This window comes from Siniperca chuatsi, linkage group LG5 (genome assembly GCF_020085105.1).
Source record: "Siniperca chuatsi isolate FFG_IHB_CAS linkage group LG5, ASM2008510v1, whole genome shotgun sequence".
NCBI lineage: Eukaryota > Metazoa > Chordata > Actinopteri > Centrarchiformes > Sinipercidae > Siniperca > Siniperca chuatsi.
In genome coordinates this window covers 19,655,645-19,678,588 of record NC_058046.1, presented here as the reverse complement: position 1 = coordinate 19,678,588, position 22,944 = coordinate 19,655,645, and the positions used below count along the sequence as shown (strand labels likewise).

At 40.4% G+C, this 22,944-nt stretch overlaps 1 protein-coding gene across 21 annotated transcripts in view; it reads left to right on the top strand.

Annotated features, from left to right (window-relative positions):
* The window catches only part of LOC122875889, a 41,107-nt gene that overhangs the window by 10,025 nt on the left and 8,138 nt on the right, over positions 1-22,944 (top strand). For 16 of the 21 annotated variants that reach the window (XR_006377933.1, XM_044195531.1, XM_044195528.1 and 13 more), the window contains exons 5-14: positions 55-189; positions 876-964; positions 9,891-10,040; positions 10,811-11,145; positions 11,265-14,999; positions 16,842-17,387; positions 18,524-18,612; positions 19,198-19,410; positions 19,611-19,772; positions 20,562-20,661. Coding sequence is in view for 20 of the 21 variants with exons in the window: in XM_044195531.1 (XP_044051466.1) it covers positions 55-189; positions 876-964; positions 9,891-10,040; positions 10,811-11,145; positions 11,265-14,999; positions 16,842-17,387; positions 18,524-18,612; positions 19,198-19,410; positions 19,611-19,772; positions 20,562-20,661 (5,554 nt within the window). In the remaining variant the exon portion in view is untranslated. Of the gene's footprint in view, positions 1-54; positions 190-847; positions 965-9,890; positions 10,041-10,810; positions 11,146-11,264; positions 15,000-16,841; positions 17,388-18,523; positions 18,613-19,197; positions 19,411-19,610; positions 19,773-20,561; positions 20,662-20,840; positions 22,549-22,944 lie in introns of those variants that run through there. The other 5 variants (XM_044195532.1, XM_044195518.1, XM_044195517.1 and 2 more) reach the window with 5 other exon arrangements.

Sequence of the window (22,944 nt, the reverse complement as noted above, 5' to 3'; positions counted from 1 at the left end):
AGAGTGTGCGTGCTGAATGCACCCATATGTGTTGATGTGTTTATGTGTCTACAGAGGCCTTGCGGCTGCAAAGTGAAGCTTTGTGGATCAAACATGGCCGTCGGTCAGCACAACTGGAAGAGCTCATGAGATCTTTGGAGCAATGGAGTGATGTCACTGTGGGTCAACATGATAAGGCGAAGCTGAAAGGTGCTAATTTGAACATGCAGAGTAGCTGGGCTTTAATTGATCACAGTAGAGTTTATGCGTAGGAGAGAGAGAGAGAGAGATGGGGTGACATACAACCCATCTCTTCTCGATTATATGGATTGTGTCTTAACCTATGATATAGAACCTGTGCGTTCCTTCATGCAAGTTTGTTTTATTTGCATACCCATATGTGCTTCAGAGTTAGTAGTATGCATACAGTTTAGAATGAGTTGGAAATATATGATTATGCTCACCTAACCAATGTTATTTCGTCAATTAGTCTAATGTTATTGGCACTACCTTTTTGTAATTTGAGGTGTATTGTGTTATTTTGTGAAAGGTGATTTAAAATCTTCCCAGTTTGCATCATTATAAACAGCATTACAACAGTTAGGTACTTTTAACCAAAAAGCAGACACATTTACCATAGTTTGAGGCTCTCTCCATGTTGTGCTGTTGACAGAATTGTCAGGTCACATGAAAAAGTTCATTATAATCCCTGTAGTATCATATTTTGCTCACAGGCACATTTTCCAAGTATTGCAACACCCTTTCAATTACCTCTCACCTCTAGAGAGGACATTCATGCTTTTGTTTTTTTCTGTCTGTTGTGAAAATGTTTTGTATTCTTTTTGTGTGTGTTTTATATAACTGTTAGTCTGTTTGTGTGTGCTGACTGGATGTAGACTTGGAGCAGCTGCTGACTTTGGAGCTGAAGGAGTTTTCTGATGGAGAGATGACTATAGCGCTCACTTCAGTGACCATTGATGATGAAGTAAGTTTTTCTTATAAAAAACGCTTAAAATGCCTGATTCCATTTATTTATTTCTGTTCAGTCAATTACAACATAAATATAAACCAATTTACCAATGAAATTTAGTGTTTTTTTCTTTTGAAACATGACTAGATATTTCTGAATGTTGAAGAGAGTTTAATATTAACATTGTTTAATTAATGGGAAATTGAACCAGCAGCCAAGGCAGAAAACCCAATAAAGATTAAGTTAATTTATCTGAAGCTCAGTTGATGAATCATGTTAACTGGGAGAGAGTTTCAGATTTAAAGACCCTTTTCATGTCAATAACATTAAAAGACAATTGATAACTTCATTAAATACATTTTAAATGTGTCCATTTGACGCCATTATTAAATGGAAACTCTGTTTGTATGCGATATTTCTAACTACATGACAACAATTAAAACTATGCAAATTCTTAAGCTTTAAGAATCCACAGTTCATATAAATTCTACATGTGATATGTAAAGATAAATGTGCGGACATAGAAATATTGGCTAATTATTACACTTATTACTTCAATTATTGGCCTCATCAGCCCGAATATCATGGTGATTATATTGGGATATAATTCAGTCCACCTCTCTTTGTTGTTTTCAAAGAAGCTTAAGATAATTTGCATAGTCTTTTAAAAGAGAGATGGAAGCGAAAAAACTTGTTCCTAATAAAAAAGAATAAAACACTGTTTCTTTTTTAAAAAGTTACTTTTGACGGCTTTGATGTTTTGTACATCACACCTGCGCTGTGTCATTTTGGGGAGGTGTTGTTACGCAAGTAGAGGAGCCCCTCTGATGTTGTGATGTTCTGCATTTAGAGGCCTGAGAGCCTCACACACAACCAGGTATCACCTCCCTCCCCACTGATATCCTAAAATCCAACACACACACTGAAACGTACACACATTTTCACACACATTCGTGGAATGTGTTGACTTTTCTATCTTTCTCTGTCGCTCTCTTGTTCTTCCTCTTCACATTTGCAATCACACACACACACACACACACACACAGAGAGAGAGAGAGTGCTTTAAGCCTTTAAGCCTACCCCTTGCTTTTCTTCCTGCTGCAACTTCTAATGTGTTCACCCCCCCTCCCACCAGCACCACTACCCCCCCAAAAAAATCATTCATTATTTCTTTTATATCTCCTTCTCACTTCCAAAGCCCATTTTTCTCAGCGGCTGCCTAGTGTGCAGTATTAGGCTATGTGTAAAATAAATGATGTCTGTAGCCGTAGGGGTATGGCTCTGCCTCCCCCAGAAAACTACCTAATGTCCAAGGAACATTAAACACCCAGATCCTCGTTTAGCGAATAAATAACCATTCATTTGAATGGCTTTGTCTGTGTGTGCGCGCACTGGACTTTCTGTGCATATTTTACCAGCGCTGTGCCTACATGCTGCGTGGAGAGAGAGAGAGAGAGAGAGAGAGAGAGAGAGAGAGAGAGAGAGAGAGAGAGCCATTAGAGACTTAATATAGAATAAATGGCCAGGGGCCTCTGTGTTGCCAGCGGACCCTCCAACTCCACAGCGTCATGGTGGGTTACTAATGACCTGAGATCGGGCTCCAAAATGAACTCCTTATATGCATGTCATTTGCAGTGTGTATATATTTATATATTATTTTTTAATTGTGTTTGAAAAGAGAATAAAACGGTATGAGTGTCATTTATTGAGGGGTCTTAGGGAAGTTCTGCCTTAAATGATTCTTTCCAGAAAACTAAATAAATTAGATTCAATTAGTCTTTAATGGTTTATGTGTTTGTCAAAGTGTGTTTTTTGTCTGTGTGTGTGTGTGTGTGTGTGTGTGTGTGTGTGTGTGTTTGATAGCAGTTAGAGGACAGAGTTAGATTTTGGGGTAAAAAAATATCTGGCTGTGATTGCCTAGTTAGCAGAAGAAAAAGCTTCAGTGTGTTTGGTGTAACGATATGGACACATTGTATAGACTGACTAATGTATTTTTGTATACTGTACAAACATGCATTAGTCAGTCAGTGTGCGCTTTTATTGTGGAAGAGAAAAGTGGAAATGAATGAAGTTTCATTCTTTTAAAATCACAGTGCCTGTCTGGATGTTTCTGTGTGTCATTTGTATCTGCTCATCAACGTGCGCAAGGCAAATATTTCAGTTCCTCGAACAATATATCCATTCATTTGGCTGCAATGGCACAAAATACTGCTCAAAAATATCATTTAAAAAAAATTCCGATGAAGCTGCACATGAGTAACAATTATATTAATTTTTCTGTGAGGCTATGTGATGTTTTTTTGTAATTCAGCATATATAAACAGCTGTATAAAAGGCGTCACATTGCATATAATTGGCACAGTGGAGATAAATCTGTGAAAGCAGTAACTTACATAATTGCCAACCTTGTGCTTTGCTTTATTGCATATTGTAAATATTGTTGCATTAAGTGTGCCAATTCTCTGTCTGTATCATAAGAATGAGTATATGGATGAGAATAAGACTTTTCTGGCTGTCAGCTATAGCAATTGCTTGTTCATACAGCCCATACTTCAAGTTTTTGGTAGTTTTTTTCATTCTGCCCCTGCTACAACTGCAACTGTACTGAGCACATTCTCTTATTGTAGCAGTCAGTGCGTGTTGTAACATCTAAATCTAATGTGTGCAGTATTTATGTGTATATGTTTCACAAACACATACAATTACCAGCTTAAGTTATTCAATCTTAGTGAGTGACATAAAGTAAACAACTCATGGTTCATAGCACAGGCTGTGTTTTTATTGTTGTTGTCTGAATATTTGAAGCCCAGACCTGCAATTTTTACTGTAGCCTCACATACAAGTTGGGCTTTTTGTCATAGTCCTATGCAAACTATGAGCTTGAGCTGACATTTGGTAATTAAGGAAATAAATAACATAAGCCATACTCTATAATTAACACTAAAAGAAGTCCTTATGACTACAGTGGTCATATGTCAATTAAAACCTGCATGTTCTGTATAAAGGGGAACTTAAGGGAAGAATAAAGGTAAATACACTCCTTTTAAATCAGTCCATTGTTATCATTGTTAACAGTATATTGTACAAAATCCCTGATAGGTTAGATATTTGCTTAGATTTCTTTGGGCTAGGCATTTGAAGTATCTTACAGTAACTTAAATACAAGAAATGAAAGTACTAAAATTCTGTATTAGAAATCATCAGAAGCCTTTATAATAATTTCTAGTTATTATGTATCGTTTACATCTATTTTTGCTTGGCAGGTTTTTTTAATGTTATGACAGAATCGTATTGTGTCTTATGCATCATAACATTTTCTATATTTGCTGTTGTTTCTCTGTATATTTTACCGTAGACAAAGTATTCAGCCCACACAGTGTGGTATTTACATTTATGTGGTCAAGCCAACTGGGACTTTTTTTTTTTGAAAAGTTACCAATTTGTCTGTGTGTACAGAATGCACAGGAACAGTACATTGTCTAATGGACTGGTAGCTGCACTGTGTCAGCCAGCAGAAGAGGCACCACAGGAGCCAATAGGGGTCAAGAGCCTTGTTCAAGGGCACACAGTCATTGTGCAGCATCACCTGTAGATGTGAAAGATATGACAGCTAGTAGCTAAGTTGGTACAAGGTAATAAAGAAGTTGGAAGGCCTTTCTTGCTCAAATTAATAAACACACAAACACACAAAAAACACATTATTCACATATTCATGCCAGTGAGTGTGTTTGTGTGTCAGAGGTTTTTCATGGCTCACTAATTAGCGCTAGCAGATGAAGCAATGGTCGGATAAAGAGTTGGCATGCTGTGGAGTTGATGAACTGTGGAAAGGACAGGAGCCCACAGCCACACACATACACACACATAGTCATGAATATGTGAATAATGTGTTTTTTGCGTGTTAATATGGATATTTAAATAATACTTTTGTTCTGTGTGGGTGTGGCTATTGTAACTGTGTGTGTGTGAGTATCTGCTTATAAGATAACGCATCTGCATACGACTTAACATTATTTTGGACAATGGTTACTATTTTTCCGTTTTTATTGCTGTAATGTTTTATATTGTTGATTTTTTTTGTTCTATTCTTTTGTGCATGTGTTTATATGTCCATTTCTCCATCTGAGGTATGCTTTAGGTTTCATTTTGGCAACGATGATTGTCTCTAATGTGTTGTTTGTTCACAGTCCTCCGGCCCTTCTGTTTGTTTATGCAGGGACAGTTTTGCCCTACGCCACTTGCACAAATAATTATGCTCGCTAATGAAGGGGCCTGCAGCCACGGCACTCGGTAAATGCCTTTCTGATGAGAGACACTAGGAGACAGCAGGTGCAGGGTGGGCCTCCCAGGGACTAAGATTGAAGACCAGGAAGTCAGGGTGCCCCGCCCCTCCATCCCTCTATCTTTCTATTCCTCTCTGACTTCCTGGTTCTTTCCTTCTTGCTCCTCAGTGATTTTCTTGGCAAGAGTATCCATAAAGTACATACTGCTGTAGCCACTTCAGTTCTGGGGAGATTCAAATCATTTGATTCTAAACATAACACTCAATGTACAGTAGCCTGAGATTTGCAGATGCCATCAGGACACTAAAGTACATATACACATTTCCTAATTCTGTTTAGTGTTGTTTTTGTTGTAGCTTTTATATGGGAATATATTCAGAGTAATATACACACATAAGGATTATACAAAGAGGCATCACTTTTATTTGCTCTGTGAAAATAGTTTGATATAACTTTGTTTGGCTGTAACACATATTATATGAAGTGTTTCATATGCAAAAAATGGCATTTATTGAAACAAGTTTGGAAAACTGCTGCACAAGACAGTCATCATACTGTATCTTAAGTAACTTGCACTGATGTTTCTTCCTCATCATCATCTCTTCTGAAACTCTCATTCTTTCTCTTCCCCCATTTTCATTCTCCCCCAGTGGCTTCCTTAGGCTTTGAGGGCAAACAAATAAACAAAACAAAACATTTATAGACTCAGTGCTTGCATCTTGGCCCCCAAATCCCTGCACTTAGAGCTGAGTGAATGAAGCATGCGGAGAAGGCCCATATGAGAAAGACAGACAGAAAGACATTTGGGCTTCTTTCTCTGCAAACTTTTACCCCCTCCCCTTTTCCCTCTGTCTCTCCAAAAACTTCATAAGCAGTAATACTCTTGTGTACGTGTGTGTGCGCATGAGTGTGAACGAAAGTGTATGACTGTTGGTTTGTGAGCACATGCATGTGTGAGTTTGGCTGTGCATGTGTGTGTGGTAAGTGGTATATGTTGTGCATGTGTGTGTTTGAGCAGGGTGGTGTCAGCTCGCTCCTTGCCACCCCATTTGCTGTAGCTGTACCGCTGTGATCACAGACAGATGTATAAATCAAACCTTGCTTGATGGATTCATCAGGGTGGCGAAACGATCGCCTGAGAAGAACTCGCAACTCTCTCAGCGTTCTGTGTTCTGACGGAAAGGGTATGCAAAGAGCCTAAATGGATGAACGCTTGATTAATTCTTTGCCGGAGATGTTGGCGACAGCAGGAAATGTGTTTTTGCTTTGACTGTGTTTGCACGGGAATTTACGCGCACGGGGCGTGAGTTATGAGGCCTGAGTTTTGTACCTAAGGCTATTGTGCATAATGATGGCAGGTTGGGAGAACTGCAAGCAGTCGCTAAAGACTTGCTACCTGTGGAGCAAAGACAACCAGAGAGAGAGAGTGTGCGTGTGTGTGTGGGTGTGTGTGTGTACTTTGGGGCCTAGTGTGGGAAAAAGATGAAGCTGCAAAGTGTGTGAGAGCAAGAGATGAAGAGGCAAAGTGTGACAGGGAAACAGAGAGACACAGGTGAGTGAGGGAGGGAGGGAACAAACGAAATAAAAGCAGAAGATTTGGGTAAAGGAAACCTAAAGGAAAGGATGCCATTAGAACAATAAACAACAGATGTAACACACAAAGTTATATTAAAGGAGGAAAAATTCCCCTTTGATGCACATATTCACTGTACGACATGAGATACTGAACATGGGTTCAACCTGCTTTTAACTATTCACACCATCAATCACTGGTAAATACCTGGTCCTCAAAGATCTGGCAGCAACTGTAATTCCACAAAGTACAGATTTTTCTGTCGTTAGACTGTCATTAGAAGTGGTCAGTGAAAAGTTGTCTTACACTGGGAGATGCTGTGCACAAAGGGGTGCTCTTCAACGATTTTCGATCTGTATTCCATCACTTTTAAAGTTAATGCAGAAACCTGTGCTCTAGTGAAGCATCTTGGCGATCAGGAGGATCAGAAATCAGGTCTGAGAGGGCTAGAAGAATGTCTACAGAGGAGAAAAGCTTTTATTTGTTGTCATATTACCACACCTCAGGTTCCTTAATCGAAACCCATAACTCTAAAAAAAAAAAAAAAAATTTTTGTTTCAAAACAAAGCCAGGTCAAATAGCTTATGCTGACACTATCACCATCACAAACAGATTATTTTTCCTTCAGCTGCAGGTGTAAAAGCTTTTGGAAATCCTTGATATTCTGCTAAAGGTTTTTAGTGTTGCTTTCCCTATACGTGTATTACTATTTTTGTGTTGTGTTGCATGTTTTCTTTGTTTCTTGTTATTATTTTAATATTTCTTTCATTTTGTTTTTGTTGCTTTTTATGTTTTCTGTTATTTATGTTGAAAACTGAACATTTGAAAAAAGTTTGTCTTTGAGTATAAATAATGATTAAATGAACTAAGCACAAATAAAATGAACTTTTGCATCAGTGAAACATCACTACCCAAAATACCACCTGCTACAACTACCCTGCTCTTGATGAATACTTACTTTTTACATACTCATCAAAAAATAACACCATTTCGAAACTGAAAACAAGTATACTTATCGATACTGAGTGATTACAGTCCTCACTTTTAGATTTGCTGTAGCTCATCTGTAGTACTTTCATGGCAAAACTGCCATATTGTTAACAGCATGCTTTTCTCTGGTGAAGTTTAAAGAATTAAAACTGTTATTATTTGAAATATCTGCAGTAGCAGAATATTCTTTCCAGTGACTGACGGCTGTTAAATAAAATTTAAAGTTTAATAAAAAAGTAAGTACAGTGAATGGTATAAAGGGAAAACCCTTTGTTTGTCATATCTCAGCTTACCAAAAGCTCAACAAATGTGTCTGGATACTAAGGTTCTTGGAGACAGTTAGCAAGTGGATTTTTATAGCTAATATGTTGGTAATTTATAAGAAAAGGCAATCTGTGTATCTGGGGGTGGCAGAAAGAGGGAGAAAGAGAAGGGGCAGGCAATATGAGTAGTAATTTACTCAGTTAAGAGCCAAATGGCAGACAGACTGTCGCCCTGCGTGTTATCTCAGAGATTTGCACTCTCCTCGTTTTCTGACTGTATTTTCTTGCCTGTGTGTGTGTGTGTGTGTGTGTGTGTGTGTGTGTGTGTGTGTGTATATGCACGCAGTTGGGTAGTAGCTTTAGAGTATCAGCATCACTTGAGCATTTCTTTGTATATTGTACTGTAAATCATGAAGACTTCATTGCTTTACCAGGGCTCATATGTGTATATACTGGTACATGTTTGTTCACTGAGATTACAGTAGACGACTGCAGGCGGATTTATGTGTGTAGCTGCATGTGTTAGGGTTACATGTGCCTTTACTTGTGTGTTTGTACTTATGTGAGTGAATATGTGTGTTTTAACGAATCTTGGGAAGCTTCATTGCACTCATCAGGATATCAGTGTTGAGAAATGGCAGTGTCACTGAAGTGACAGTTGTGTTTGTGTGTGAGGATTGATGGGCCTGAGTCTGACAGCCGCCATATTGTGAAGAGAGAGAAGGATGGGATGGAGGGAGGAACAGGAGGAGGAGTATTGTAGCCCCCTCATCCTCACAGGTTAATATTGACACAGCCTGGGCAGATACAGCGCCTGCAGCGCTCATCAGTCACTTTCAGTGGACCCATACAAATACACTCACACACACACACACACACACACACACACACACACACACACACACACAGGCTCAAGCAGAGAGAAGGACCACACACACTGTAAGACACAGCACACAGAAAAAAATACAAACACACTTTCAAAGTCAGCCAGAAACACGGACTATTTGGACACGTCAGGCAACATGAACAGAAATATGTTTTCAAGAATACCACACACACACAAATGTCAATCTTGGGATTCCTCTGTTAGCTTTACTAAGACTACAGTATCTCTTTTGTTTAAAAGTTCTACTTAAGTAAGCACAACAACAATTTTGAGAACTTCACAAAACAAACAGTTGTACAATAAATCTAGATTAATCAAGCAAATATGTTTTCAAGTATCACTTTGCACACTTTATGCGTAACCCTGCGTTGCAAATTATGGTTGCCAAAACATTGTTGTTAATCATTTCAGAAAGAAAGAAAAAGCAAGTTCCCTTGACAAACAAAACAATTAATTAATGCAACTTTCTGTCCATCAATCGTGTGTGTCACTGAATTACCATAATCTGTGCATGGTGGCTGTTTTAAGAGCAAACAGTTAATTTCCAAACAATAAATCACAAAGTGTCTCTCTACCCCTCTGTGCGCTTTGACAGCTTCGTCTCTCACTGCTACAGATGAAGGCTTACTTGAAACCACTTCAGTTTTACAAAAAAATTTAATCATATGCGCAATAAAAGGCAGGGGTCTAACAAAGTTTCCCATATAGCTGTAACAAAAATGTTAGGAAATTTGTATTTCATTCATTTCATTTCACACTGTATCATTTTCAGACTATCACAATAAAATGTAATAATTGCTCATTATTAGTTCATTAATAATATAATTTCAAAAAAGTTGGAACTATGGGCATCTGTCAAGCAGCTTGCCTTGATCTTGATTCCTTATTCCTTTTTTCTTTTTTTATTTCTGTCTTTTTGCTTGTATTTTTTTAATCTCTCTTCCAGGACTGGCATGGTTATGTGGAGGGGTTGAAATCTTTCAGTCAACGCCATGGCTATGATGGTCTGGTGGGTCTCTTGTCCATCACTGATACACTTCATCATCCCCGCCAGCAGGTGGCTGTCTACTCCAACAACACAGATTTCCTAAACCAGGTAAATAAATTTAAGACCACCAACAAAGCCACTTATAGTATGTCAAGGCTTCTTTGATAGACACAACTGGAAATAGGCATTGTAATGTCTCTTTTTTATTTGTCAATTTTCTTGAATTCCTAGATATCATTTTTCCTTTGCTAAACTATTAAGGATTGCAATAGCAACTTGACAGGAGGTGTGTTCAGAGGTGTGGGCTGTTAGTTTGGGTAAAGTGCCCTACGAGAAGGTTGCTCTGGTGAGGATACTCAGTGACAACACAGGTTGTTCTTTGAAATTAGGCAGGATTGTCATTAAGTCCTTCTTACATTAGTCAGTCAGCCTTCCCAGAAAACAAATAAAAAGGAATTGTTCAACATTTTGGGAATATGCGCTTATTTGCTTTCTTGACGAGAGCTAGATGAGTAGATTGATTCCACCATATCTGTCAAGTAAATACACAGCTACAGCCAGCCACCTGTTAGCTTAGCTTAGCAGCTCCCAGCCAAGAAATTGTCTGTTACATAACCTCCCTTAAAATATCACCTTTTTACTCTTCAGTTTTGTACAAATTAAACAAACAAGATATATTGTGTTAATTAGTGAGCTTTGGAGGTACTAGTAGGCAGATTTTGTTGCCTTTGGACAGAGTCATGCTAGCTGTTTCCGCCTCTTTGTGCTAAGCTAAGCTCACCAGCTGCTAGCTGTAGCCTCATATACTGGACAGACATGAGAGTGGTATCGACCTTCTCATCTCGCTCTCTATTACAACATGGTGGCTTTCATTGCAGATCTGCCATGAGTTGGAAGAGTCTTCCAGCTGGTCTCTTTCTGGTGAATTGGAGGTCAGGGAGAGTCTCCAGGTATACCACATACCTATAAACACCTCCTTATCTTCTGGTACTCCTTCTCTGCTGGTAGAAGAAATACAGGGCATCCTCAAGGACTTTGTTGACAGGCAGAGCTCTCTTGCCTACTGCTGCCACCCCAGCAGTAGAACCTCTTCCACGGAGGGAGTTGCAGGCAGCGTGGAGTTCTCCCAGGGATCATCTGGTATCAATGACATGGATGGTTCTGACATAGAGAGAGCTGAGGGAAGCAGTGGAGATGTAGTGGCAATAGCAAGGTAATTAGATGCATCCCTTTGATTTTGTTTCATCCAGTTTCAGTGAAAGTCATTATTTATTCATGGACTTTAGGCAAACATTGACATTCAATGACAGTGTTGTTTATCTCTGTATATAGGGTGATGGCAGATGGTGAAGAGGACACAGTAGGTGTAGGAGTTGGTGCTGGTGGGGAGCTTGTGAGCCCTGACAGCGGTATGACCACCATCCGCAGCAGCCGCTCCTCCAAGGAGAGTTCAGTTTTCCTCAGTGATGACAGCCCAGTTGGTGAGGTTATAGCAGGAGGAGGGCCAGCAGCAGGGCCAGGAGGGCTCTTCATGAGAAACCCCTCTCCCCTGGGGTTGTTATCCCTCTCCCCTCCTGTCCCACCTGAGAGGAGGAAGCACCGCCCTAGCAGAAATAAGAGTGATAACTTTGACCTGTTTAGTTTTGACCCACTACATAGCAGTGACCACTCTATGCCAGCGGGAGGGGAATTGGCAAATTCTGGAGTAAGAGGAGATGAAGGAGAAAGAAGAGCAGGGAGCTCCAGCTTTTCAGAACTTGAAGAGCTGAGTTCACTGGATTTCTCTGCTCCCAATTCATTGGGCGGGTTTGAAAGTAGAAATTCTTCAACTGACCACCATGGTCAAATCCCTGGGAATGACATGATCGACACTGTGGTTCCTCCCACCCCAGTCAACAGCGTGGTTGGTAGCCGCCCGCCCAGCAGTTGCGGGGTCAGGTTCTTTCCAGAAGATGTAGTTGAAAGGATCAATGGCCTGCAGCACAAGGACAGTGTGTCATCGTCGTTGTCAGAGACCTGGGATGAACTTGGCTTTGACACACAAGGACCATTGTCCACAAGTGATAATAATGCCTGGAATAGGACCAAGGAACCCGAGAGCCCACAGAATATTATTGTGAAGGACGATAGAGGGAAAGAGTCAGTTAATGATATGACAGAACGAGAAAGCAGAGAAGAGATCTTAAAGTCAGAGAACGCCCACCAGAGGGGTAAAAGCCTTGAACCCCAGCTTAGTCTGATCACTGAGCAGACTGAATCATATGACAACTGGAACCCAGATACTGTTCTTAAGGATCAATGGAACCCTGTTTCTTTGGCTTATCTGCAATTGACACCACCAGAAGAGGATGTAACTGGAAAATGCAGGGCTGGTATCACTGGAGTGAAAGAAAAAACATCCTCATTGTCGAGAAAGAAAGCAATCCTAAACACGTTAACGCCAGACACATCTAAAGAAGAGGATGAATGGGTACAAGGAAAAAAAGGAGACAGACAAATGGAGCTCTTAGACTTCTGGACATACTCAGCTCAGAAGGGATTTCTCAAATCAGATAGTGGAACCACCACGTCTTACCCTGAATCACTAGATATGTGGAATATGACTATCCGGGATGATAGTCTATCACCTCTCACAACCCCAGACAACTTGTCTGAAAACTCAGGTTCTTTCTGTGGGGTGAACCACAATATTGGGGCTGGAGTGTCCGTGGAAAGTCCACTAGGATTCTCTGATGGAATGGTAATGTGGAACACCACCATACAGGAAGACAGCTCTTCCACAATAACAAGTCCCGAAGGACCTGAAAATGGAAAGGACCTTTCACACATGGGATCATTGGATGGCAGCAATTCTCCCAAGACACGTGCAAGCAAACAGGTGGAAGAAGAAATAGCTATAGAGGAGGAGAGAGGTATAAATAAAGTACTTAGTCAGACTCCTAAAGAAGTGGCGTGGGGAGGTAATGAGCAAGATGTGAAAATAGTCATAGAGGCGGCAGAAGGTAGAACACAGGGTGAGGAAACGGGTAACGATGACATTGACAGTGTTCAGAGCCAACAGTCTGTCTTGCAGAACTTGGCATCTGAACATTCAGAAGATGGGACTTCCCTATACCAAGGTACTGACATGTGGGACCTACCTGTCCCTGGCATGGTCACCTCTACTTCAGAATATGACAATATAGGAGCTGGCGTTTGGAGCCTGACATCCTCCCCGGACATCTATGCTAGCCCCGTAGTAGACATGATACAGGTAGAGGGGCAGTCTAGCCCTTTTGTAGCTGTGACAAAACCTACTCACATAGATGAGAGGCACGATCAATACCAGATGGCTGATCCTCTGGGAAAGACTGAATACAGAGCAGTAATTTCAGACAAAGAACAGCCAACCAACCAGGTGTTCCTATTTGAGGGAACTAGTGAGTTGGGTCACATCAGGGGTGGGGAAAGTTCAATTGAGAGTAAGTACGACAACAAATGTGAAGAAGGATCAGAGGAAGCTGATTGGATAGAGCAACCCAGTGATCATTCTCCATTTGTTCTGGTGGATTGCTCCACTGTCACTCAGGCCACTTCAGCCAATCGTCATTCAAGAGAAGCTACTGAGACTCAAATCCAGACTGACCAATTATTGTCCCCAAGCCTTGTTAATTGGGAGAATCTCATTTCCCAGAAACATGATTGCTCCGAATCAGCTTCATCATCACAGGATCTGCCGATCACAATGGGCCACAATGAAGATGGGCCTGCCACTGAAAGCCAAGGTGGTCCTATCAATGAGAGCATTGGAAGTGTGGAGGGTAAAACAACAGAAACCATGTCTCTGAGCTCTAGCTCTTGGGGGGATAGAGACACACTGAAGTATAGCCCCGACAGCCTTCATCCAGGTAGTCGAGATGAACTCAGGTCCAATTCTGACGGAGATTCATCTTCAGGCCTAGAAATGGAATACATCATCGTGTCTGGCACAGTAAAAGAAGCTGAGAGAGAGTGGTATGATAGGCCTAAACGGGGTGACAGGCAATCAAAAGGAACAAGAAAGTCCATGGAGACATTTAGCATGCTTTCTTATGCTGCCACAGCACTGCAAACCCAGGCCCAAGCTGCACATAGAGAGCACCAGGAGAACACAGAACAGAGTAGGCAAAACAAAATGATCAGTGGCACTGACAGTGCACTTAGTGCAGATACAGAGCAAAATCAAGCTGTCTTATCCACTGATTACCAAGCAAGTTTTGATAATGCCACTGAGCATCATATGGTGCCAGAAATGAACAGTCCCAGCCAATCAAAAAATAACTCTGAAGCTTTTCATCAGTCAGATTCAAGACCCACAGGTTGCAGTCAAACACAAGTAGAGGAAGGAAACTATGACGATAAATCAAGCATTGTGGCCAGAAGTGTGTCTCCATCATTAAGATATCCGTCAGATCACTTCCTGAAAACCAGAGAGGAAGTTTATGTCCATTCACAGATCTCAATGGAAGATTCAGATGAGGGTGGGCAGTCACCCTCTGCACCTCCACCATGTCCTACTTCATTGGGTGACTTTCAAGTCTGGAGGGGACAGTTAGCGAGACAGGACACACCTCAGACCACATCTGAACCACAATCCCCTGTATTTACCAACAGTTCAGTTTCCCACACCAGCTCTTTGATTGGCACCCCATTAAGTGAATCGGGTATTTCTACTGACAGAGGACTTGGATTACCATTTTCTGGAGATTTAATGGAAGAGGAGAATGATGAGGAAGAGCAGGAGGAAGAAACTGATATAGACCATACTACCCTGCCAAAATGGACTTCAGAAGTACAAAGTGAGAGGGAAGAAAGACAACAGTTAGGATCTTCTGATCTGCTAAGTTTCACTGAGGAGCTGATTGGAGGTTCTTCATTTCAACAAACAGATTTACAAACATTCGAGCCAAAAAGGGACAGATTCCTACAGAATACAGAGGATTGCTATGATGAACAACCTATAAGGACTGTTGGTTGTGATAAATGGTCGACTGAACAACAGATTAGAGACCATGAAGCTTCTCAAGATAGCTATTCACCTGTTTTAAGGTAAGCAATGCACCTCAAATCATATGCTTATGTTTTGAGCTCTGTGCTATTCTACTTCTGTCACATTTACAGTTATTCAAAAGTCAGTATAAATACGTAAAAACTAAAAACATGCAAACGAATTATCTTTTCATAAAAAGAGACAATATGAAGTTATTAGGCCATATACTCCTCTTAAAAGGTTGGTTAACCCAAATTGCAAAAAAACGTATTTCCTCATGTACATCTAGTGTATATCTGGCCAGATAGTTTGATTTGGTTGGTTTGATCTTCCAAGGTTTTGAGATATCTGTCTCTGAGATTTCTGCCTCCACCCCAATACAGTGGAAGTGAAGGAATTTAATTTTTGCTGATAGGCTACCAGTGAAATATGTAGAAGTATCTTTCCAGCATTCTTGCTTTTATTCATGACAGACTTTCTACACTATTCTTAGGCTGCCAACGGCCAGTGAATGAACGTTTGTGCCTGTCCTGCACACACACACACAGACACATAGACACGTGCCAACCACCCCTCCCCTCACTCTCCCTTAGTTCTCTGCTGGTTTTTGAGTCTCTACAGCTTTCTCAATGAAGTCTGTACGTCAGAGGAATATTAGCAACGCTGAACAGACTGTCGAAATCAAGCTAGAAGGCCCTCCTGAGGAACTGAGTCTGATGATGTGTGTGTGTGTGCGTGTTGTATGAGTGAGTGACAGACTGAGACTGACAAAGAGGATGTGAGAATGAATATTAGTGGTGTGACAGAAACAGATTATGTGTTTGTGTGTGTGTGTGTGTGTGTGTGTATGTTTGTGCATGCGTCCCACAAAAAGCATAGGTCCTGCAGGCTGCGTGTTTTATAAATCTGTTTACGCCTCATTAAATATGCATTACCTGCCTCATTACAGCTGGTGTCCCACCACAGCTAATGGAAACAGCTCCCCTAGCTCTCTTACAAGTTGTGTTTGTGAGTGTATGCATGCAAGCCTGTGTGTGTGTCTGTGCATAGGTAATACCCAACGTGTCAGACAATGAAAGTTTGTCCATGTAGCTTCAATTTTACATAACATATTTATGTCTGTGTTGTTTGTTTTTGTGTAATTGTTTTCAACATACTGTATGTGAAGCAGACTGTTTGCTACTCTCTTTATTATCGTAGACAAGTATTACAAGGTATGGTTATATATGAATGAATGGCATTTGATGTTGAGTTGTTAAGCAGAATCTTATTTCATTCAGATTTTCTTCTGGATTTAAACATTGTTAAAAGTAAACCTAAGAAAGGTGTTGAATGCATTTCCTTCCTCAGAAAACATTTGAAAAGCAGAATTGTTGGTAACTTTTTGAACCTGTATTGTTTACATCCATGTTTTCCTTGCTAGCAGTCCTCTTCTTCCCTGCTTTTGCTGGGGAAGTGCTGTGTTTCCTGCCGCATTACCGATATAACACTTGGATGCTCATGCACAAGCGTGTGTGTCCTCATGCATGTTCACGAGAACAAATGAAACAGGGACCCACTCGTAAAAACATTGCTCCATAGAGCTACTAGTGGTCAAAAACTCCACATGGTACCTTTTAATGTGAACCTCAGATATTTAAACTCACCAGTCTATTGAACAAGCTGAAGAACAAAAATTGCCCAATGAAAATTTGATCTTGCAAGCTGCTAATGAGAGTATACTGGGCAGTTTAAATGTGTGATATATTGATTTAAGTAGAACCCTAAAATGTTGTACATTTCAAAAATACGTAGCCCAGACATAGACGGTTGAGGTTCCCTGCATACCATTTGTATTTACAGTTCTTTCTGAATTTCTCCTTCTTTCTGTACCGATCTCCCATCCTCTATTTCCCTAAAAGAAGACACCAAGATGTGACATCACAACTTTCCTTCCAGCCAACCAACGAGAATGCTGCATACCAGTGGACAGGAAGTCAGAATGTGACTCAGGGTCAAACTCAATATGGCTACAACTACCACCACATTGACCAAAGAACTGAAAACCAGAGCGCTCACCCAGCCTGCGTAGATACTAAATCCAACAGCCAGCAAAACACCACAGATGTCTATGCTGAGTTTACAACTGATGCCACAGCTATACAGCATGGATCTGAGCAGGCCAAGAGTTATTACGAACCTGGAGTTAATGCCGAGTGCAGCTGGGTTGATCCAGGTTCCAAGTTTCAATATATGGCTGAAAGCCGGTATGGAGATGACTCTAACTCTTTGTGCGCTTCTGATATCCAGTGCTCTCAGTATCAAGCTGATGGCCAGAGTCAGTATGAGTCAGACCATGCTAATTACCAGTTTGATGGACAACCATTCTACCAATCAGATGTCCACCCTGAGAGGGAAGATCATGCACGGTATGTGCCGGAGGAATATGTTCACTTTCTTCTGGAAAGGTGAGCTTTCAATTTTGCCCCTCAGTAAATTCATCAGGTTCAACACTTTGTAAAACTTTAATTCTTAGTGCTCTCTAGAATCTAATAATATGTACTACTGGCAGGCCCATCTCCTCTCAGATAGTTTTTTTTTTTCATTGGTCTTTCTTAAAATCTGAAACATGATTATAGGGGTTTTCTGTCCATTATAAGTATGTGAAAGAGAGAGAGATCAACAGTGGATCTACACAGGTTTTCCAAAGCCTGCACTACTGTCTTTTACCACAAAGAGGCAGCACAGATCAATTTAAAACTATCATCAATCCTTTATCTTACAACATTTTTTTCTTTGTACCAAAGCAGCGATTATTCACATTATGGCTCACCTAAGATGTATTTTTTTCCAAGTCCAAATCAAAAGTCATGTTCTGGAATCAATATTCAGTCTGTGTACATGAATGCAAGAATGCTGTGTGGGTGTGTGTACACTGCAGTGTAATTGTTCCTCATTAGCATTTGCATCATGGTACTTGTTTTGCCCCACTTTGTAATTCTGATGACACGCCCCCTCTTTGGAATACATGACCCTCCCCTGTCTTTTATTCTGTGTGTATGTGTGTTTGCATACATACACAGCAGACATTTCCATAATCAAGTGGCCATGTGACTTGATTGTGGAAAGAGTGGTTCAGTAACTCATGGTGGGAGAAGACAGAGTGAGGGAAAGGTAGGTGTCCTCAGACAGAGATGTGTATCTGTGTGTCTTTGTGTCCATAATCATGTGTACTGGTTCTGCTTCTCTCTATTGTTAGGCCTTATGTTAATCAGAGTCTGTTAGAGGGGCTTTGGTTGGGGGAAGGTAGCAACACTGCTCAGTATTGTTTCCTCAGCCCACACGTGCAGCCTAGGAATGAAGCAGTGAGTCGCTTTCTCTACGTCTGCTTTGTCACTTCTGTAATCTTTCATGTCCAGAGTCAAACAAACAAATTTTAAACTCTTCTTCATTCAATGTCATGGGAAAAGTTAGATATTTTTTCTTTGTAGATGATTGGCTTGTTTGGTCCAATACTATGCATAGCTTTGCCTATGGTGGCAGTGTTGATAGCAATGATAATTTATGTTGTGGCTCATTATTGTATTTCTGTTCCTCTGAGCAGGCACTCCCAACTGGGAGACGGTGCAGCAGAGATGATGATGAAGATGGCCTCCAGTGAGGAAGCAGCTGAGGAGATGGATAACAGAGAAGGTAAATAAACAGCAAGATAAACTAAACTCATATTGCTCCTGTTATTTAAAATATTTGGATATTTTAGTGCTGATGATTTTTGTTGCACCTTATAGCTAAAAGGTTAGAGGTATAGGCTTAAATGTATATCATAAGATGGATATCAATATTTAATGTTTTGTGGAGGTTAAGAAACTGTTTTGACTGTGTTTAGCAGTCTAAAGGAATGATCAAAGAGGCTTTAGTTGGATTTATTGACAAATGCTTAACAGAAGTAGAAATGTACTCCCATTTTTTCATATGAAATTCTCTACTGCTCTGAGTTCTATCTTCTGTTGCCATAAAATTATGTACTCTTATCTATAGAAATGTCAACTTTTAACACCCTAGAAATTAGTGATCTTCTTTCATCATTATTCTTTTCAGACTTGCCCTAGTCAGGGGGGTCCATAACTTTTTTAAGGACAAGACCTAAATGTACCTTAACCTACAGCAATAAGACCAAGGCTTCTTAAAACATAGTCACATTAGGGGAACTTACAGTGGATCTACAACCTTTCTCTAAAAAAAACTAAGAAGAAAATTCAACCATCTCTCTTTGACCAGATCCACCCTCTTCTGCGGATCTGTCAGGCGGGTCCAATCAAAGGAGAAAGTTGGCAGCTCCACCAATGAATGTGTCACTGGACCGCAGTGAGGGGTCTCTTCTCTCAGAAGATGCCCTGGACACAGAGGACGAGGCTTTGGATACTGGTGATGACCTGGATGTCAACATAGATGAGCTGGACACACCTGATGAGGCCGAGTTTAACCAACACGGTGAGACACACACCTGAAGATAGATAGAACTCTAAATGTGCACACAGGGCATGCAGAGAGCCCGACACATAAACACAGTCACATTGTATATGGTATATTGTCCTAAAAAAAATTACAGTAAAAATACTAATTTCTTGTTACGTCATCTTGTAAATCTTAATTTTCATATAAGCTGTCTTTATGTCACAAACTGGACTCAGAAGAGTCTAATTTGGGTGCAGGAGCAGCATCAAGTGATGCTACCACAGGACACAGAGCAGCTGAGGAGAGCAGGCTGTGGAGGACTGTGGTGATTGGCGAGCAGGAGCATCGTATTGATATGAAGTGCATTGAGCCATACAAAAGAGTCATTTCTCATGGAGGTACGCAAACACAGATGCTTAAAATCCATGCCTACCAGTTTCTCCTGTATGTTTCATAGCTTTTGATCATTTGATCTTTGTTGATGCCCTCCCTCTTGATGCTCACCATTCAGTTGTATCTTGTTGTTTTTTCCCTTGTTTGGTAGAATCATATATTTACTTTATGATTTTATGCTTTGAACCTTATTCTTTAAAGGCAAGCACTCTATTAGTGTTGGAAAATACCAATTTGTCTGGTTTAACTTAGTCATATAAATATATTCCAGGCAATTCTTAACATTGTTGAACCATGGCTGCCAGACTCCAACTGTGCCGATTCTGCTTATGGAATCTGAATGCCCATCAACTCTCTTGATAACCTGTAATACTATAGAAGTAACCACACAGTGAAAGGGGGAAGAGTGGTTTACAGAGGTATGATCAGAACAGTTCTCATCTTAATATGCACTTGAATCACCGAACTTAAAATAAATCAATTCCAGTTATATATTAGAAACTTCTATAATGAAAGGTTCAGTGTTTTATCTTAAAATGTCCTTGTTTGGAAACTGAAGATAAGATCCCCATATAAGCCCCTTTTGCAGTGAATGTGGAGAGGTGGAGGGTTGTAAACTCCCACTCAAACACCTAACCATGACCCATATGTAGACTACAAAATAAGTATCTGCCATGTTAACAATGGTACAGATGGGCCAGCCTAAACAGTTTCATACACAATGAAAGTAAGGGTTGTGCATATGTACTGTGAGACCCACTGTAAGTTTTTGTGTTTATGTTTTATGTTTTCAGGTTATTACGCTGAACAGAATGCCATCATCGTGTTTGCAGCATGCTTCCTGCCAGACAGCAACTGTGACAATTACAATTATGTAATGGAAAACCTTTTTCTGTAAGTAAAGTTACACTACATGATCAAAAATATGTGGACATGTACAAGTTATTTGGAAATCTGAACATTACACCCATTTGTGATAGGTAAACATCTCATTACAAAACCATAGGCATTAATATGCTGCAATAACAACCTTCACTCTTCTGGCAAGGCTTTGAACAAGATTTTAAATCCAGGTTGGTGGGAATTGCTCCCATTCTTGTGGCTACAAGAGCACAACTGATGTCAGCCACTAGTGTTCGGCAATAAGACCTGGCTTGCAGTCGGTAGTCCAATTCATCCCAAAAGGTGTCAGATGGGGCTGAGGTCAAGCCAGCTGATTCATACTGTTCCTCCACACCAAACAATGAAAACCATTTCTTCACGGACCTTGTTTGTGCATGCAAGCGTTGTCATGTTGAAACAGGAAAAGGCCTTCCCCAAACTGTTGCCACAAAGTTCGAAGCACTGGGTCAAATATCATGATGTGCTGCATTAAGATTTTCCTTAATCGGAACTACCACTAAAAGCCCCAGACCAAAACTACACAATTAAATGTGGACTTAATTATTAAATTAATTATGCATATTATACCATTCAATTAAGAGGAAAAAATGCTTGTCTTGCTTTTGTTACAGTCCTTATGTGTTAACATATAATGATGATGATAATAATAATAATAATAACTATTTATATAGCACCTTTCAAAACAAAGTTACAAAGTGCTTTACAATAAAACCATATAGTAAAAGCAAATAAGATCCAAAACTTAAGAAATAAACTAGATAAAAATAATAATTGCAACAAATACCATCAGATTAAGAAGAAGCCATACGATAAAAGTGAGTCTTAAGAAGAGATTTAAAGGAGGAAACTGTGTTTGCCTGCCTGGAGACCTGGAGTTCCACAGCTGAGCGGCCCAAGAGCAAAAGCCCGGTCACCTTTAGTGACAACTTGAGTACCATTAGTAGGGCCCTGCCAGAGGATCTAAAGTGGCGATCAGCAAATCATAGATATAGGCAGGAGCCTGACCATTCAAGGCTTTAAAAACAAGCAGTAAAATCTTAAAAACAATTCTAAAACTCACAGGTAACCAGTGAAGTGCAGCAAGGATCAGTGTGATGTGGTTGCTTCTCTTAGTATGTGTTAAAAGCCTGGCAGTAGCGTTTTGTATTAGCTGCAATCTTTGGATGTTTCGCCTGCTGATTCCAGATAAAATGCATTGCAATAGTCAAGTCTGGAAGAGATAAAAGCATGGATGACCTTTTCTAGATCTTCAGAGGAAAGGAATGACCTGATCTTGGTTAGCTGTCTCAGTTGTGCAAAGCAGGACTGCACCACTTTAGTCACCTGAGCATCAAAGGACAATTCTGAATCAAAAATAACTCCTTTTTGAATATTATTAGATACTGATACCAACATAGTTCTTCAGACGGTTGATTAAGATATCATGGTCCACTGTGTCAAAGGCTGAGCTGAGGTCAAGGAGAATTAAATTGAGTACATGTCATAGTTTGGGGTTTTGTCCTGTTTCCTGTTTTATTTTTTAGTGTTCTCCTCTTCTCGTGTGTCTTGTGGCTTTACTTCCTGTCTTTGTTTGCTTTCCCTCTTGGCCTCCTTTGTTCATTGTCATGTGCCTTTTCGGTTGTACTTTGTCCCCGTGTCAAGCATCCCGGCATTTCTTAGCTGTGCGTTCTGTTGAGTTGATTCTGTGTTCCCTTGGACCTTGCCTGGATTGTGTACTTTTGAACTTTGCCTGCTCCCTGTTGGATTTGTTTGCCCACTTGGACTGATTCCCTGGTTTTGACCACTGCCTGCCCGTCTACCTGTACCTGTCTGCCTGTCTACCGGTCTGCCTTCCTGTGTCTGCCAGTAAACTCTTAAAATAAACCATTCAAGTCCTCATTCTGCTTCCTCCTGTCTGCGTTTGGGTCCAACCCCTTGTTCACCCTGAGTTTCCTGCTTGGCTACACGACAGTACAAGCCAGGGTCGGCTGCAAGCAATAGGTCATTTTGACCAGAGCAGTCTCGGTGCTGTGTTGGGAGCGGAAACCAGATTTTCAAAGATTTGAAAATTTTGAAGATTTTGTTGTTTATAAATGAAATCAGTTGAATGGACACAATTTTTTTCTAAAATCTTTGATTTTAAAAATGGCAATGTGGAGATGGGTCTAAAATTACTTACAGGGATCTAGAGAGGGCTTCTTTAAAAGAGGGTAAACAGTGGCATGTTTAAAATTGGAGGGGAAAATGCCAGTAGACAGAGAGCAGTTAATAATGGCTAAAATATCTGGACCAACT